This window comes from Triturus cristatus, chromosome 1_2, assembly GCF_964204655.1.
Source record: "Triturus cristatus chromosome 1_2, aTriCri1.1, whole genome shotgun sequence".
NCBI classification, from domain to species: domain Eukaryota; kingdom Metazoa; phylum Chordata; class Amphibia; order Caudata; family Salamandridae; genus Triturus; species Triturus cristatus.
The window spans coordinates 434138793-434153909 of NC_140580.1; the positions used below are offsets into that span (position 1 = coordinate 434138793).

A 15117-nucleotide genomic window follows, 5' to 3' on the forward strand; every position below is an offset into this window, starting at 1 on the left:
AAACTCCGGTGTGGCCTGCAGCCAGCAACCTCAAGAACCCAGAGGACCTTCCCTGCCTTCCAAATAAAAGACTTTGTCTCCCGTGAACACCGGATTTGTTCACCAAAAGGCTCTGGCCAAATACGCCAGTCACCCATCGCCCACGGCCTGAGTTCAAATGGCCCAACACCACGAGGAGGTCTCCCTGGCGATTCTGACCCGAGATCTGGTGATCTCTGACCTGCCTTAAAACTCCCAGCGAAACCTGCAGCCTCTTTCTGGAAACACCCCCCCCCCCCCACCCCCACCCCCCCGGACCACTACCGGAGCTGGTAAGAGAAACCGACGCCTAAAGACACCCCTGCACCCGAAGCCCCGCGGCCTTGTGTGGCCCAATATCCCAACTTACCTCTCCAACCGATGGTCCCCTCCAGCAGATCTTTGTCCCAGAGCCTGCAGTCTTTGTTGAAACCACAGAATCCCCATCCCAATCAACAGGGCAACCAACGCCAAACTAGCACACTGCACCCAACCGCCCCTGCGATGCTGTGAGTGCACTTTTTGTGCTAAACATGATCCCCCCTTTGCCCTGAGCCTAACACCAGGAGCTTTGCTCCCACACCCCAGTGGCCTGCTCGAAAGCAGCCACCAACCAGAAGTCCCCTATTCCCCATTAGATACCATTGGGCCTCGGCGCTCTGCACCCGGCCGCCCTAGTGCTGCTGAGGGTGTAATAAGAGCACACATCCTTGACCCTGGGGAAACCCTTGTTACTACCCCAGAAACTCAACCCCAAAGACCGAGTACCCTGGTAACAATTAACTTCATTTCTCTCCATAGGAACCTATTAACTGTTTTTCTCTGACAAATGTTCTAAATGTGGAGTTGATGTGTATGGAACCCTGAAAAATTACAATTATGCAAAACTGATTTTACTTGCCTTTTCTTTCGGCAATGTCCTAGTGTGATATCTAGGCATACCACATTGTGTAGAAAAAGTAACTTAAAAAGTAATCGAAGAAGTAACGAGAAAGCAATCTCTACAGTAATATCTGAAAGAGACATCTAGCCGCAGATTCCTTAACTTAGAATATTCCCAGGCGTCAGGCTGGATCCGGAAAAAACTTTGCAGCAGGACCTCTGCGTGCCTGGGGACGGCGCCACATGAACCCGTCCTGACGTTGTCCACGTACGTGACGTCAGTGAGGTCATCAAGTCCCTCCCGGCGCGCTGACGTCAGTTTCCTACTTTTCCGTGTGCAACGCAGATCCGGAGTGAGCGGTTCCTCTGGCCTGTTTTCAGGCCTTGTCGACGCTTCGTGTCGGGGAACTGTGTGCGATGCCTTCGGGCTTTAAAACGTGGATTTCCTGTTCCCGACAGATGTACGCGACGGACCCGCATCTTATTTGTATGTGGTGTCTGGGCGAGCACCAGGACTCCACGGACTACAAGGCGTGCCAACACCTGAAGCCCAAGTCTTGACGCGAGCGCCGTATGAAGCTTCTATCCAGGTCGGAGTCGTCTCGCCCCCGGCTTCTTCTTCAACGGCAGGTCCCTCTACTGTCCAGTTCCGCCATCGTTCGGCCTCTGGGGTCCGGGGCCGCCGTTCGCCACTGGGTAAGTCCAGGCGCTTGTCGCTGAGGTCTTCGACCTCCCCTTCTTCTGTTGTCAGGAGCTCTAGTTCACAGAACATTCTGGACGTGCGCTCCCGGCAGTCGCCCTACCCGCCCTTTCCGGGTGTGGGGGCAACTCGGGCCCAAATGGAGGCATATGCTGCAGCTCTGCAGGCCTGGCCCTCTCCCATTCCTGGGGCTTCCTTGGGGCCTCCGCTTCTTGTGGGAACTCCAACAAACTCGCCAGTGGGTTCGCCCCCGGCGCCAATTGAGCCTCTGCCTCCCAGGGACGTCGGAGATGTGGTGCCATTAGGGCGTGACCCGTTTGGGTCCCCCTCTACGGTCCACGTGGAGTCGTTAGGGCGTGGCCCACCTGGGTCCCCCTCTACGACCCACAGCACCGCTGCCACGCTGCATAGCCCCGCTGGGCTCCCAGAGGCGCCGCAGGTGGTTGCTGATGCTCATAGCCCTGCTTTGAGCACACCCCGGGCTCCCGGTCAGGGGGTCGCCTGTCCGGAGCCGGGGTCGGCGCCGTACCGGCGGCTCGGCTCCGCCTCCGTAACTTTCTCCGGAGTCGGAGCCTGTTGACATGCCCTGGGCAGGCGGTCGCCTGTCCGGAGCCGGGTTCGACGGCGTGCCGGAGGTTCGCCATCTCGGCTCCGCCTCCGCTCCTTTCCCTGGAGTCTGAGCCTAGCATGAATAGAGGGGTCGGCCCCGGGGCAGCTCCGAAAGACTGCCTCGCCGGCTCCGGTGTCTGCTCCTTCCCTGGAAGTGGAGCTTATCATAGTCTCTGCACCGGACAGCTCCGAGTCGACGCATGAAGACGCGCGGTCAGCGCCGGCGCGTGTCGCATCTGCGCCGCGTAGGCCCAGAATTATGGACTCTTCTCCAGAGGCCTCGGGATGGAGTTCGGCGCCGTCCTCTCGCCCAGCGTCACCGGACGTACTCTTGCCAGTGCCCCCCCTTGGAATTTGTTGAGCTTCCTCAGGAGGTTCCACATCCGGCAGGCTCTTAGTCTCCCCAGGAGCCACGTCCGGATCCTCATTCTTCAATGGGACTCCCTTCCGTGGAACATTGGTCGCGCCCTATCTCTCTGGGGAGGGTCAGCTTACAACCCTCCCCCACTGATGAGTTGTCTCCTCCACAGAGGGCTACCGAGGCCAGTGTGACTTTCTTGAGGGTGGTCTTGTTAGCCACTCTCATTTTAAGCATGCAACCCCCATCTGCCCCCTTGTCTGTCGACCCCCTTGCTGGAGGTCGTTTATCGTGGGTCCGGGAATGTGGAGCCGCTTCTACCCTTTGAGGCTTCCCTTTGATACCGTTTTAGGTACCTGGGTCCGGCCGGCTTCAGGTGACCCGGTGGCTCATTCAGCTTTGAATCGCCACCGTCCGGCTCCGCATGATCCTGTTTGTCTATTTGTACACCCTGATGGGCATGGATTTGTGTTGCAGACTGCTTTTCCCTACCTGCCCCCTCGAACGCTTCCTCTCTCTCGGGAGTCCAGATGGCTAGAGTCAATGGGGGGGGGGAAGCGCTATCAAACCAAGGCTTGGGTCCTGTCAGTACCTGGCCTGGACCACTCTACTAGCAAAAACACACAAGTGACCAGATAGGATATTACACAATTACTTCAATGAACCTAGACAGTCATTTCTAAGTACATGTGGTTTAATTCACATTAAATTCAATCATTTATCACCTTTTTTTTGAAGCAGACATTTCATCATGACAAAGAGAAACACATATCATCATGACAAAGAGAGGTAAATCCAATAATTCCTTATGACCTCAATACATTCCAAAATACATAAAATATAAACAAATCACAGGACCTTAACAGTGACGAAACTTTGGAGGAAAACCAGTCCGTGTGTAAAGAACGAAAAATAAACAACAGGCAGACATAGAAGAATTAAAAAATCCTGCCTGTATACTAGGCTGAAGCTGACTAAATAATCTCAAGGGTCATGTCACAACTCGGGATTAATATCTTTTACTATTTCCCCTGTGTTGCCCAAATGTCACTAGTTGCCTTCAGCCATCGTGCCAACGCGTTTCAAACCCTACACAGTTCCCGGGTTATCCTCAGGGCGGCGACTGGAAATGTCTGGTTGGGGAAAAATGAAAAGTGTGGTGTCATTGTCATTGGACGGAACTCCCTACAAGTAATGCCAAATTACAGCTATGTTAGAGCAGAATGAAGTACCTGATGATCAAGGTGACTCCCAAACTTTGAATTGCGATAAATGGACCAGCCAAATAGAGATGTTAATCAAGCTGAAAGGACAAATACAGCTTGTGAGTGTCAATAAAGATTGTCAATGAAGATTACAGTCGACGTAACTTATGGCTTACAAAACCAGGACTGTGAAATACCTTAAAATGTAGTTTTTTTTGCTAAATTTGGAGGTCTGCGGCTCCACGGAATCATCGTGTTGTTGAAGATTTTTAGGGCGGACCGAATCCTAATGGGAAAGACTTGTTACCATGGCGGTGTCAAAGGAAATGTAGATACACTTTAAAAATATACCGCTCAACCTATACGTTTGAAACCCATAATACTATTCATAAGTGGTCTAGCGTCAGGACCGCGATGAGCGAGCCAGATTACTCACTCTTGGGGGAGGAAAATGACGGTCCGCAGTATGCACGCGCTATTCTGGTGCACTGCCCGACTTCTGAGTTAAAGCGCGACTTCCCTGGTATTTTGCCAGACAAATTCAACTTTAGAAACTGCACCGTAGGTCAGCGTGCCTTCCATAGAATGGCTGGACGGTCATCCGGGGATCACATGACGGCAGTACATACTGGTTACAACTGTGGACTGGATTACTTGCACAAGTGTATGCTGGGAACCGTAATCACTTTACAGGTTACCGATTTCAGAAAGGTCATTGAGACCGCGAATGGCTGAATCAAACTTCATAATAAGATACGCCTCCTTTTGAGACAGCTGTAGGGATGGATCCTCACCCCTATTTGATGGTTTTATTAACGCTAACACTGTCCATTTGAAATCATTTTGAGTATGATTAAATGCAACAAAGTGATCGACCAGAGGTGCAGAAGAGATTCTGTTCTTCACTCTTGATCGGTGTTGAATTATCCGATGCCTCACTTCTTGACTGGGTTTGCCAATGTATACCTTGTTACAAGGACAGATGATTCCATATACAACGTTTTTAGATTTTCAATTGGTAAAATCATTGTGGCGCCAATATTTTTTGCCATCACTGAAAAGGGTTCCTTCTATAGTTGTACTACAGACTGAGCACGTCCCACATTTATGATGACCTTGTACTGGCGGGAGATTGAAAAGAGTACCTTGTTGATTTTTTTTCTTGTGTTACAACCCAAAGCAATGATGGTGATCTGTTGGCCAATATTCCGGTTCTTTTTTAATGCAAACAAGGGAGGGCCTATATCCGGAATTGCTCCCTCCACCAAATGCCAATTATTACAAATGATCTTTTTGATCGGCTGGGTGTGCGGGCCAAACGTGGAGACGCACACAATGCGTTGTGTAGGTGGCTTATATTTTTTAGTCAGCAGATGCTCCCTAGGCATCCAACGAGCTCTTTTCAATGAATGTCTGAGCAATTTTCGAGGATAACCTCTCTCCTTGAGTTTGTTGTAGAGGGTTTCAGCATGTAGATCAAAATCCTCTATTCTAGAACAGTTTCTCCTCACTCTGAGGAACTGACCATATGGGAGATTGTTTTTAAGACTCCTTGGGTGGTAGCTGCGAAAGTGTAGGGTGTTGTTCGTATCCGTAGGCTTGGTATGCAGAGTCGATATGAGGCCATCTGGGGTAACTTTCACCTCAACATCCAAGAAAGATATTTTTTTAGAATCTTATGTCAAACTGAATTTGATATCAGGACTCCGATTGTTCGACCATTCATGGAACTCTTTAAGCAATGGTACCGATCCTTCCCAGATACACCACACGTCATCAATGTACCTTAACCATTGCTTGAGGTGGGTGCCATAGGGATTGTTCCGATATACAAATCTTTCTTCAGATTGGGCCATATACAGCACAGCCATTTCCGGCGCAAAGGGACAGCCCATGGCTGTACCTTTCACTTGCATGAAGGCAACGTCTTTGCCTCCACTAGTGCGGCCCTACGGTCCTTAAATACAATGTGTGTTTTTGCACGGGCTACCTCTGCCCTGTGGGACTCTGCAGAGTCTTTGCTTTCAGCCACCTCTGAAGGTGCTCGGGTTGATATCCTTTGCCTCCTCCGGGATGGCCGCGACCATGCCGAGTTCACAATCTGCCCACCCTTAGATACAGCGGATTCTTTAGGCCGTGCTATGGCGCATTGCTCAGGTTCTAGCTTTTGCCTGTGGGCTCTTGGCACAGGCCCCTTCAGCCTTCCTTCTATAGGCTAGTCTGCTAGGCTCTGGTTGCATCTCTTCAGGTTGTTTTAGAGCTTGGGTCGGTGTCCTCATCGTGCACCATTAAGCGTAGAGTGGTCTCTCTCTCTCCTCTCCTCTTCTCCCTCTCCCTCTCCCTCTCCCTCTCCCTCTCCCTCTCCCTCTCCCTCTCCCTCTCCCTCTCCCTCTCCCTCTCCCTCTCCCTCTCCCTCTCCCTCTCCCTCTCCCTCTCCCTCTCCCTCTCCCTTTCCTCCCCCCCCCCCCACTCCATTCTGGCATTTTTAGGAAATTTACCATCCCGTTATTTCTGCTCTGCCGAGCAACTTGGGTTCCTGTATGGCTGTTCCACCACAGTCTTCTCACGGGTTGCTGTATGGCTGTTCCGTCCCCGCCTCCCCCCTTTATCCGTCACTCTGTTACCGGATCGGATGCTTGGCGTTTTCTGTTCTGTCGCAGACCCACCTCCCCTTTGGGGTATGGCTGTGGTATCTATTCTGAGTTGACGAATCTGCGGCTAGATGTCTTTATCAGATGTTCGAGTTACTTACCTTCGGTAACGATGTATCTGGTAGAGATGTTGTCTACCCGCAGATTCCTTAACGCCCACCCAGCCTCCCCTTTCTGCAAGGACCTTGCCAAGTGGGGTTCTCCGCTGGCCCCCCGGTTACAGTTGGCATTGGCTTTTTCTCTCATGGGTGTTCACATTGTTGCGTCCCTTTGAGGCTTGCCGTAATACCACTCTCGGGGGTTTCTGTTGCAATAATACCGTTGGCTCCCTCTCAAGGGTTTCTAATCTGTGAAATGAGGCCTTTTCGATTGTCCTTCACCTGGAGATTCCTCTTCATTTTCTTCTTCTCCTGCTGTATTTCCACCTTCTCTGTTGGCTCAGGGTTCTGGGCTCCTCTAGGGTTGTCTTCTTAGGGGCTCTGTTTGCCTCTGTTTCGGACCTCTGTTGCTTTAGGGGCGGTGCCAGACTTTTCATTCCTGCGATGGACTGTTGTCTCTCTGTGCTCCCTTCTTGCTGAACGGCACAGTTCTACATGGTACTGACAGTCTATTTTTGTCTGTTATTCTGCTTGGTACTAACAGTCTATTCTGTCTGTTGAGATGTTCGCCTCTTGTTGTACTAGGGGAGGGTCTTCGCTTAGCTTGCAAGGTTCTTTCTCACAGCTTTTTCACCTATGTGTAGGTAGTTTCTAATTCTGTCTTTTACGATGGTGTCTTCCACCATCCTCTTTATTTATTCACAGATTTTCAGCCATCGCTCACTGTTCCCATACTTTACAGTTTTTTTTATTGGTGGCTCCGTGTTGTGTTGCGGAAAAGTTTCTCTGAAGAAAACTGACGTCTGCACGCCGGGGGGGACTTATATGACCTCGCTGACATCACGTACGTGGACTATGTCAGGACAGGGTCGTGTGGCGCCAACCCCCGGCATGCAGAGGTGCTGCTGCAAAGTTTTTTCCGGATCCAGCCTGACGCCTGGGGATATTCTAAGTTAAGGAATATGCGGCTAGACAACGTCTCTACCAGATACATCGTTACCGAAGGTAAGTAACTCGCACTTCAATACCTTGACTTACCTGTATTTCAAACAACTGCATTTGAACTGGAATTCACTTGTAAACACTGTATACTATCTTGCAAAGCCAGTCAGTGAGTCAGTCAGTCAAAGATCTTTATTCGGTTGAATCTCAACCATAAAAGAATACATCTTAAAAGTAATTAGTACAAAAGAAAAAAAAGTTCAAATAAGTAAAATATACAGATCTTATGATAATTCCATGACACTAACACATTTATTTCCGGGGTATCAATATCATGAGTAAGTTAATCTACAAAGGAGCCTCTTTAAAAGCATAGCACAGAATACAAATAGTTCAAAAATAAAATTTAAAAAAAATAGAAAATCAGTTTCCAACAATACCCCGCAACCGTACAGCAGAGGAAATAAATCTGTAAATCATTAAACAGGTAAATTCATCTTTTAAAAGCTGGAGATGCTATAATGCAGCCCGACATTTCCTTATATTTAAAAATATTAAAAGCTGCATTAAAAAGACACGCCTGGGATCAGTATAAAGTTTACAAAAAAACATGAAGTGAAGAGTACTCTGAACCGACTCCGAGTCACAAGGGCACACGTCCAATTTATCATCACAGTAAACTTTACGTGGATGTAAAACAAGAAAGTGTGATATACCGAACCTAAATCTTATTAAATAAAATAGTTTAGCATGGCTAAAGTAGAAAAAAAGATAAGGTTCAATGCCTGGCGTGCAGACTAGCATTGAGTGTTCAACTACCTTTTTCTTTCTAATCTCTAGTGAACTTCTAGTGACATAAAAGTGTGATAAACAGTCCTTTTTCAACTTTGCTTTTGAAACCTTAACAATGATTTCTGGCTTACGAAAAAAATCCACCAGGCCCACAGTCTCAAATTGATTTTTTATGTAATTGAGCCAAGGTATTTTAGTTGTGCACTCTAGTTTTAAACAATCTAAAATAATTGTGCGATTTAAGTCTGTTTCTTCCTTCGCCCAAATTGAATGCCACAGAATTATCGGTGCTATTTGTATTCGAAAGATCAGAGGGATCAGACCCAGTTCACTGTGACAGATGGTGGCAGAGGTACTTTTTGGAATTGTCAGCAAGCGCCTCAAAAACATGTTCTCTGCCCTTTGAAGACCCTCTGCCTTACAGGATCACCAAACTCCAGCACCGTACAAAGAAACAGCGCTTGCGCGGGCTTTGTAAATGTTAATGATCGCATTAATAGGTTTAGAACCCAGCTTTTTGGTGAATCTAAAAATACCCTCTAATTTGTTATTAAAACCACAGATCCTAGATTCTATTCAATAATTCCAGTTACTATTTTGGTCAAATAAAATACCCAGCTAGGAAAGTAGACACATAGGAAATATTTTCATTATTAATAAAACAAGTTTTTAAAATCGGAGGGCATTTTCAAATACAATAGTATAAGATTTCCCCACGTTGGTTTTCAAGCCTAGGTCAGTCATAAAATCGTTGAACATGGTTAAAAGCCGCTGCAGCCCCACACCCGTTCTTGACATTAGGACACAATAGTCTGCATATAGTAAGGCCGGTAACAGCCTACCCTATCATGGGGACATCTAACTTCCCATGTTTAATATGTTTTTCTAAGTCTTATGTATAGGCAGAAGAAAAAAGGTGCAAGAACGCAGCCATGGCGCACCCCCCGCGTCATTTTCACTAAGGTTGTGAATTCGCCACCTGCACCATAGCGAACTCTCCCCGTCACGTCTTGGTGCATAGCTGCTAAGAAATGGACAATAGCTGGTTCAATGCACATTCCCAGCATCTTTTCCCAAAGTCTGTCTCTCTGCACCCAGTCAAAGGCCAACTTCGGGTCCATAAACCCAAAATAGTGAACCTGGCTTTGCTAAGGTGTTTTTGCTTATGACCAGGTGCAGATTGAGACATTGTTCTATTGTGCGCAGACCTCTCCTGAACCCGTATTGAATATCTGAGAACTTCCGCTAGCGGATGCCCAGGCCTCCAGCCGCTCTAGTAATACCCTTCCCATTAATTTGCAGGTGCAATCAATTAAGGAGATAGGTTGATAACAATTAGAGTTCGACCTATCCCCCTTTTTAAAAATGGGAACTATTATAACAGTTCTCCATGAGTCAGGGGGACCCTGGGTCGCATAACAACTTAAAATGTTAGCAATGGAAGCCACATTGGGGGAGTAGCTAGAAAAAGGTCTGCAGGGATACCGTCCGGACCAGAGGCCTTATTCCTCACAATGCAATTTAGGGCCCTTTCTACCTCATCTAGTGTCGGACATGCTAGTGTCAATGCCCCATATTTGAAAATTGCACAGGGATGTGGGTCAGTATCATTTTTGTATAGGCCAGTAAAGTATTCTACCCAGGTTTCAGGCATGATTGTAGCATCAATTTTGCTATTGGTTGAACTGTTAAAATAATCCTGATTGACAGTTTGCAAGTATAGCCTTGGATCTCTACTCTGACATGCTGTATGAAGTAGCTCCCAGGCATCTGTATTTCTGGTTTGCGCTTCTCTAGCGCCTGTTTATATTCAATGCGTGACTGTTTTACCTCCAGAATATTACGGGGTTTTACCTTCAGAGACTTAACGAACGTATTGTGAAAATATGTACAGTCACTATTAAACCACTTTTTTTCCTTCTGACATAACTTATTAGGTTTATTAGTTAAAGCGGCATTAATAAGCTCTATTATTGCCCCAAATGATGTCAACATAGATGGAGGATTTAAGGTCACATTCAAACAGTCTAATACTTGCCTCAGATTAGATGAAATAACCTGTTGCAGAACAAGATCAGATTTTATAGTAGACCACTTTCGTAGTAGCCCCTTGTTTTTAACATAGATCATCGGTAACACTGTATACTATCTTGCAAAGCATTTATTTCACTTACCTGTGCCAGGCTTGGCTTGGTTCTAGAAATAAAATCACTTAATAATAATTTTATACAAACAAAATTGGTCTGAGTTCAGTCTTGAGTGTGTGACATCATTTTCTGATTGAGTGTGTACAACAAATGCTTAACACTGCCCTCTGATACAGCCTTACTGCTCACCCACACTACCACAAATGGAGAGTAAGGTGCTATCTACTTTTACCTCTGCCTACCTTTGGGGTTCCACTGGACTTTGTGCACACTATACCGCATTTTGGTATAGTATATACAGATCTAGCTTCCTACACTGCCTTCTTTGAAGCAGGAGACGTTTCTAGAGAGCTAACCTTTGAAGTGCTTGGAGTTTCCTACCTCTCTTGCCTTAGCTCCAACCTGGCTACATGAACAATGAAGTGGTGGGAAGGCCTTGAAGTGGAGGTAGGGGACAGCCTATTGATTTGCAAGTTAAGCTGTGCCCAGCACTACCCTATCCTGCGAGTAATGGCCCGTCCAAATATACCTAATATACCTAATCCTTCTATTGTGTGGCTGGGAGGAATAAACATAGTCCCACTGCGAGCAACACCCAATCATGTGACCCAGGGACCGGCTGAAGGGACCAAATAGAGTAGGAAAATGCTAACTTTCTAAAAGTCAAATAACTATCCAGCCGGATAGTGGGATTTAATCCAATTTTGTTTTAGTCATCAAAACAAAAGACAATAAGCAGTGGGACACAATCCTGTATCCAGAGACATAGAAGTGAAGTCGTTTGTGAGGAATTAGTGACCTGTAGGTGAGAGAACAAAACATTCAGGCAAAACAAAGAGCTTGTTGAGAATTGTGAAAGATGAAACAAGCGTAATAATTCACACAGCCGTGACACAGTTGTACAAAGATAATTCGTTTTTAAACTTCTAAATTACAATTTCTCAGACACCAAACATGAAATCCGTACCTGGACCTAATCAAACGTTGGCACATATTAAATGTAATAAGGCAACCCAATGTTATCCTTTGGTAGTGAAAAACTAATTTGCGAGTCTTTTTTTTTTTAAACCGGAACATGTAAAACTGAAAAGTACATGTCCAACCTTTTATCATTACAATTCAACCTGTCGTATTGGCTGCCTACGGCCTAACTAAGGGGTGACTTAAATGTAATAAAAGAGGCGTTTAAGCCTTGACCAGAGGGCTAATTTACAAAGTGGAAATGTCAGTTTAAAACTGCATTCAGACTGTAAAGGCAGACCTGGCACATGTTTTAGAGGGATAATTAGGTGGGTGAGACAAAACGTGCTGCAGGCCCACTAGGAGCATTTAATTTACAGTCCCTGGGTGTTTGGTATATCACTTTGCTAGGGACTTCTAAGTAAATGAAATATACCAATCAGGTGTAAGTCAATTGTAAAATGCGTTTGGGACTGAGCACAAGCTCTTTAGCACTGGTTAGCAGTGGTAAAGAGCAGAGAGTCCTTAAGTCAACAAAAACAAATTCAGAAAAAAGGTGAAGTCAGAAGGTTTGGTGGTGACCTTGCAGAGAGGACCACGTCCAACACCTACTTACTTTTCTTTAAAGAGTACCTGCTAATGCATTACCTGTGAGAAAACGCTCCTCAAAAGAACCGACATCTATGATATGGCTGCCAGAAACATCAACACTGTTCTAGCATGCATCTATCCTCCTGGCTCAAGTGTTTTGAATCCAGAATTATTGTGTATTTGTTGTCTAATGTTTGTGTCTGGAGTAGTCCAATTATCCTTGTTTTAAATGTAGGTCTCTTTTTTTCTAGTTGATGAAGGCGATTTTAACCTACACCACTTCATGAGAAACCTTGGACTTGAGATTCTCATTGATCTATTTGAGCGAGAACAGGCAAGTGTTTTTTTTAATACTTGCTATCAGTATTTGGTCATTTTTCAAATATTCCTATCCTGATTGTTTCAAATATTTCTTTACTGATTGTTACCACAGTGAAATTTTTGTATTTATTTTTATATGTTGGATTAGTAAAGATAGCTTTGTTTGCATGCAGTGGTAAGAGAACCTATCTTAATGATAAAACTGAATTACTTTTTTTTTTTTATTTACATTTTTTCATTTTTGCCTTTTTTTATATTGTCACACTCAAGTTTTTGGACTGATGCTGCTAGTGTTTCGACCCAGAGTGTGTAGTGGGCCTAATAACCAAACCTCAGTGCCAGTGACCTGACCCTAAAATGTCTGTGTCGAATTTGCTTATGCCAGATTGGCATAATCTAACTTACTTGTAAGCCCCTAGTATATGGTACTAAGGGTACCCAGGGCATGTAAGCTAGAGGGTAGAGGGTGACCCCAGAGATTGCAGCACTGGTTGGGCCAACCATAGTGTGACACTGGTAAAACAAGTCTACCAGTCCACCATTGCAGGTTGGAAGAGCAGTTTCAAGCTGCTAACCTGACTTTGCCATTTAAAGCAAAGCCGAAGTTCAACCTCTCCCTGCAATATGTGTAAGTCAGTCCAATGGCAGGTCTACCAAGCCCTAAGGCAGGGTGCAGCATATTTCATGGGCAGAACATATATTTTATACATGTAACCTTCATTTTTACTTTGGGAAGCAGGGACATCTTAAAGATTTTGGGGGCCCTAAGCCGGAAGTATTTTGGGGGCCTTATTTTTTTGGAATAGCTTTGAATTTATGATCCAGTTTCAGCTCTTTTAATGTCTTTGGTCACATCACTATGTTACACCTAATATTTGGGTATTTTGACTTTCAATAATGTAATGCAGTAGGAGCTCACTAATATTACTGCAAATAATCTGTGTGACACTCTCCCATTTTTTAAATGTGTAGTCCCGTTTTGATCTAAAAGAAATTTTTTATGGATGTTACATAAAACAAACCCATTTCTCTGCAAAATGTCTGTAATAGACTCTCACACATCACTCACAATCCAAATAAATGAAAGGGAAACCTTATTTAAAATATGTGTTCGAGGCATGTAAGCTGCAGAATTCACACTCTGTGCATAGATCGCCATCTGGTGTTGGGCTTGGATGCTTACACCTTGTTGTTGTCCTGGAAGAAGTCTTTTGTAGTCACGAGAAAGGTGACTCCTCACTTGGACGATAGTCTGCATGGGCATCGACTCCATCCTCAGATTATTTTTTTTTCCGCCATCTGGTTTGGATGTAACTTCAGCACTTCGGTTCGGTACCATGTTATCCAAAACTTTTCGACACGCAACGCGTATCAACCTCGACGGTATTGTTTTCGATCGCGTGCTTTTCGACGGACTACTCACACACTCGATTCCGGTCGTCGACGCGGGCCGCTGGGCCTATCGGCGCCATTCGGGCCTACGCCTAATGGAAAGAACTCCATTCAAAAAATGCCCCCAGTGTGGAGCTAAACTTCTACACAGCGACCAACACAAGGTATGCAACCTCTGTCTCTCGCCTGAGCACGAGGAGAAAAACTGCCAAGCCTACGCATCCTCCCGCTCCAAGAAGACAATCCGTGATCGCCGGGCCCGACGACACGTTATGGCGCAACAAGCTGCACCGGTGCCAGAAGACATCTTCAATGAAGGCCCCGATGTTCCTGAGACTGAGGATTCGGAAGATCTGGACATCGTTTCTGAGGCAGATGACTCGGACTCCGATGACCACATTACTCCAGGTCAACGAGTGATTACAAGTGCCCCTGCCCCGACCCTACCAGAGAAAAAGAAGGCACCGGTCAAGATTTTGCCTGCTGGCTCCAGTCGCGACCGAATCAAAGCTTCAGAAGCCCCGCCCTCTGGACCGAGCAAGCCGCGTATCAGTGGCCCCCCCGACACCATCGGCACCGGAACCGGGAGCTCGTCCTACTCCCGCAATTCCCAAAAAGCCATCGGCACCGAACACTGCGGCACCGAGGGAACAAAAGGCCTTGGACCTGAAACCAAAACTTTCGGCACCGAAGATTTCCTACTCAACACTGAAGCCGAAGGATCCAAAAACCCCTTCAAAGGCTCCAGAGTAGAAATCTAAACCTCGCTTCGCACCGAAAAAATCGGCACCGAAAGCGGTTACCAAAGAGAAAGAACTTTTTCGTCCGGATCCCATCGATCCGAAAACTCTCCAAGTGGACACTAAGACAGGCCATATTGTCAACGTTCCACACAAGAAGAGGTAATTGGACACCCCACACATCCCTGATGTGCCTGTAAAGAAAAGAGACTGTGCCACTTCACCTTTAAGACGCTCTTCTCCTGTTCTTCCTACTAAGCCTTTCTCTCCTCCAAAGTCTCCCATACTTCCTCCATACTCACCACCAACACAGGGTGATGATGATTTAGGGGGTGGGGGAGGGAATAATGACCCTTTCACTGACCCTGATGACAACACAGACATGCCACAGGACCCATGGGATGATTATGATGACTCAGTAGGTCCTCCAGACCTTCCTGATTCCGAGGCATACCCCACAAAGCCATCTCCCCCAGATGACAATATTGGCTTTAGTCAGCACATTAATAGGGCTGCCCAGTACCATGAGTACACAGAGGAAGACTTCCTACTAGACACGTTTGCACAGTCACAAAAGACAGTACAAACTTTACCCATGTTAAAAGGTGTCATTAAGCACGACCCAGAGATAATCGGAGACCCTGTAAGGGCTAGGATTCTGAATCCTAGAATTGATAAAAAATATAAACCCGCCCCAAATGATCCCACCTA

General features: G+C 46.3%; 1 protein-coding gene across 2 annotated transcripts in view; it reads left to right on the plus strand.

The window, feature by feature from the left end:
* The window catches only part of TNKS2 (tankyrase 2), a 689601-nt gene that overhangs the window by 350267 nt on the left and 324217 nt on the right, over window positions 1-15117 (plus strand). For both annotated transcript variants that reach the window (XM_085605833.1, XM_085605841.1), the window contains one exon: window positions 12205-12287. In XM_085605833.1, the coding sequence (XP_085461959.1) occupies window positions 12205-12287 (83 nt within the window). The remainder of the gene's footprint in view (window positions 1-12204; window positions 12288-15117) is intronic.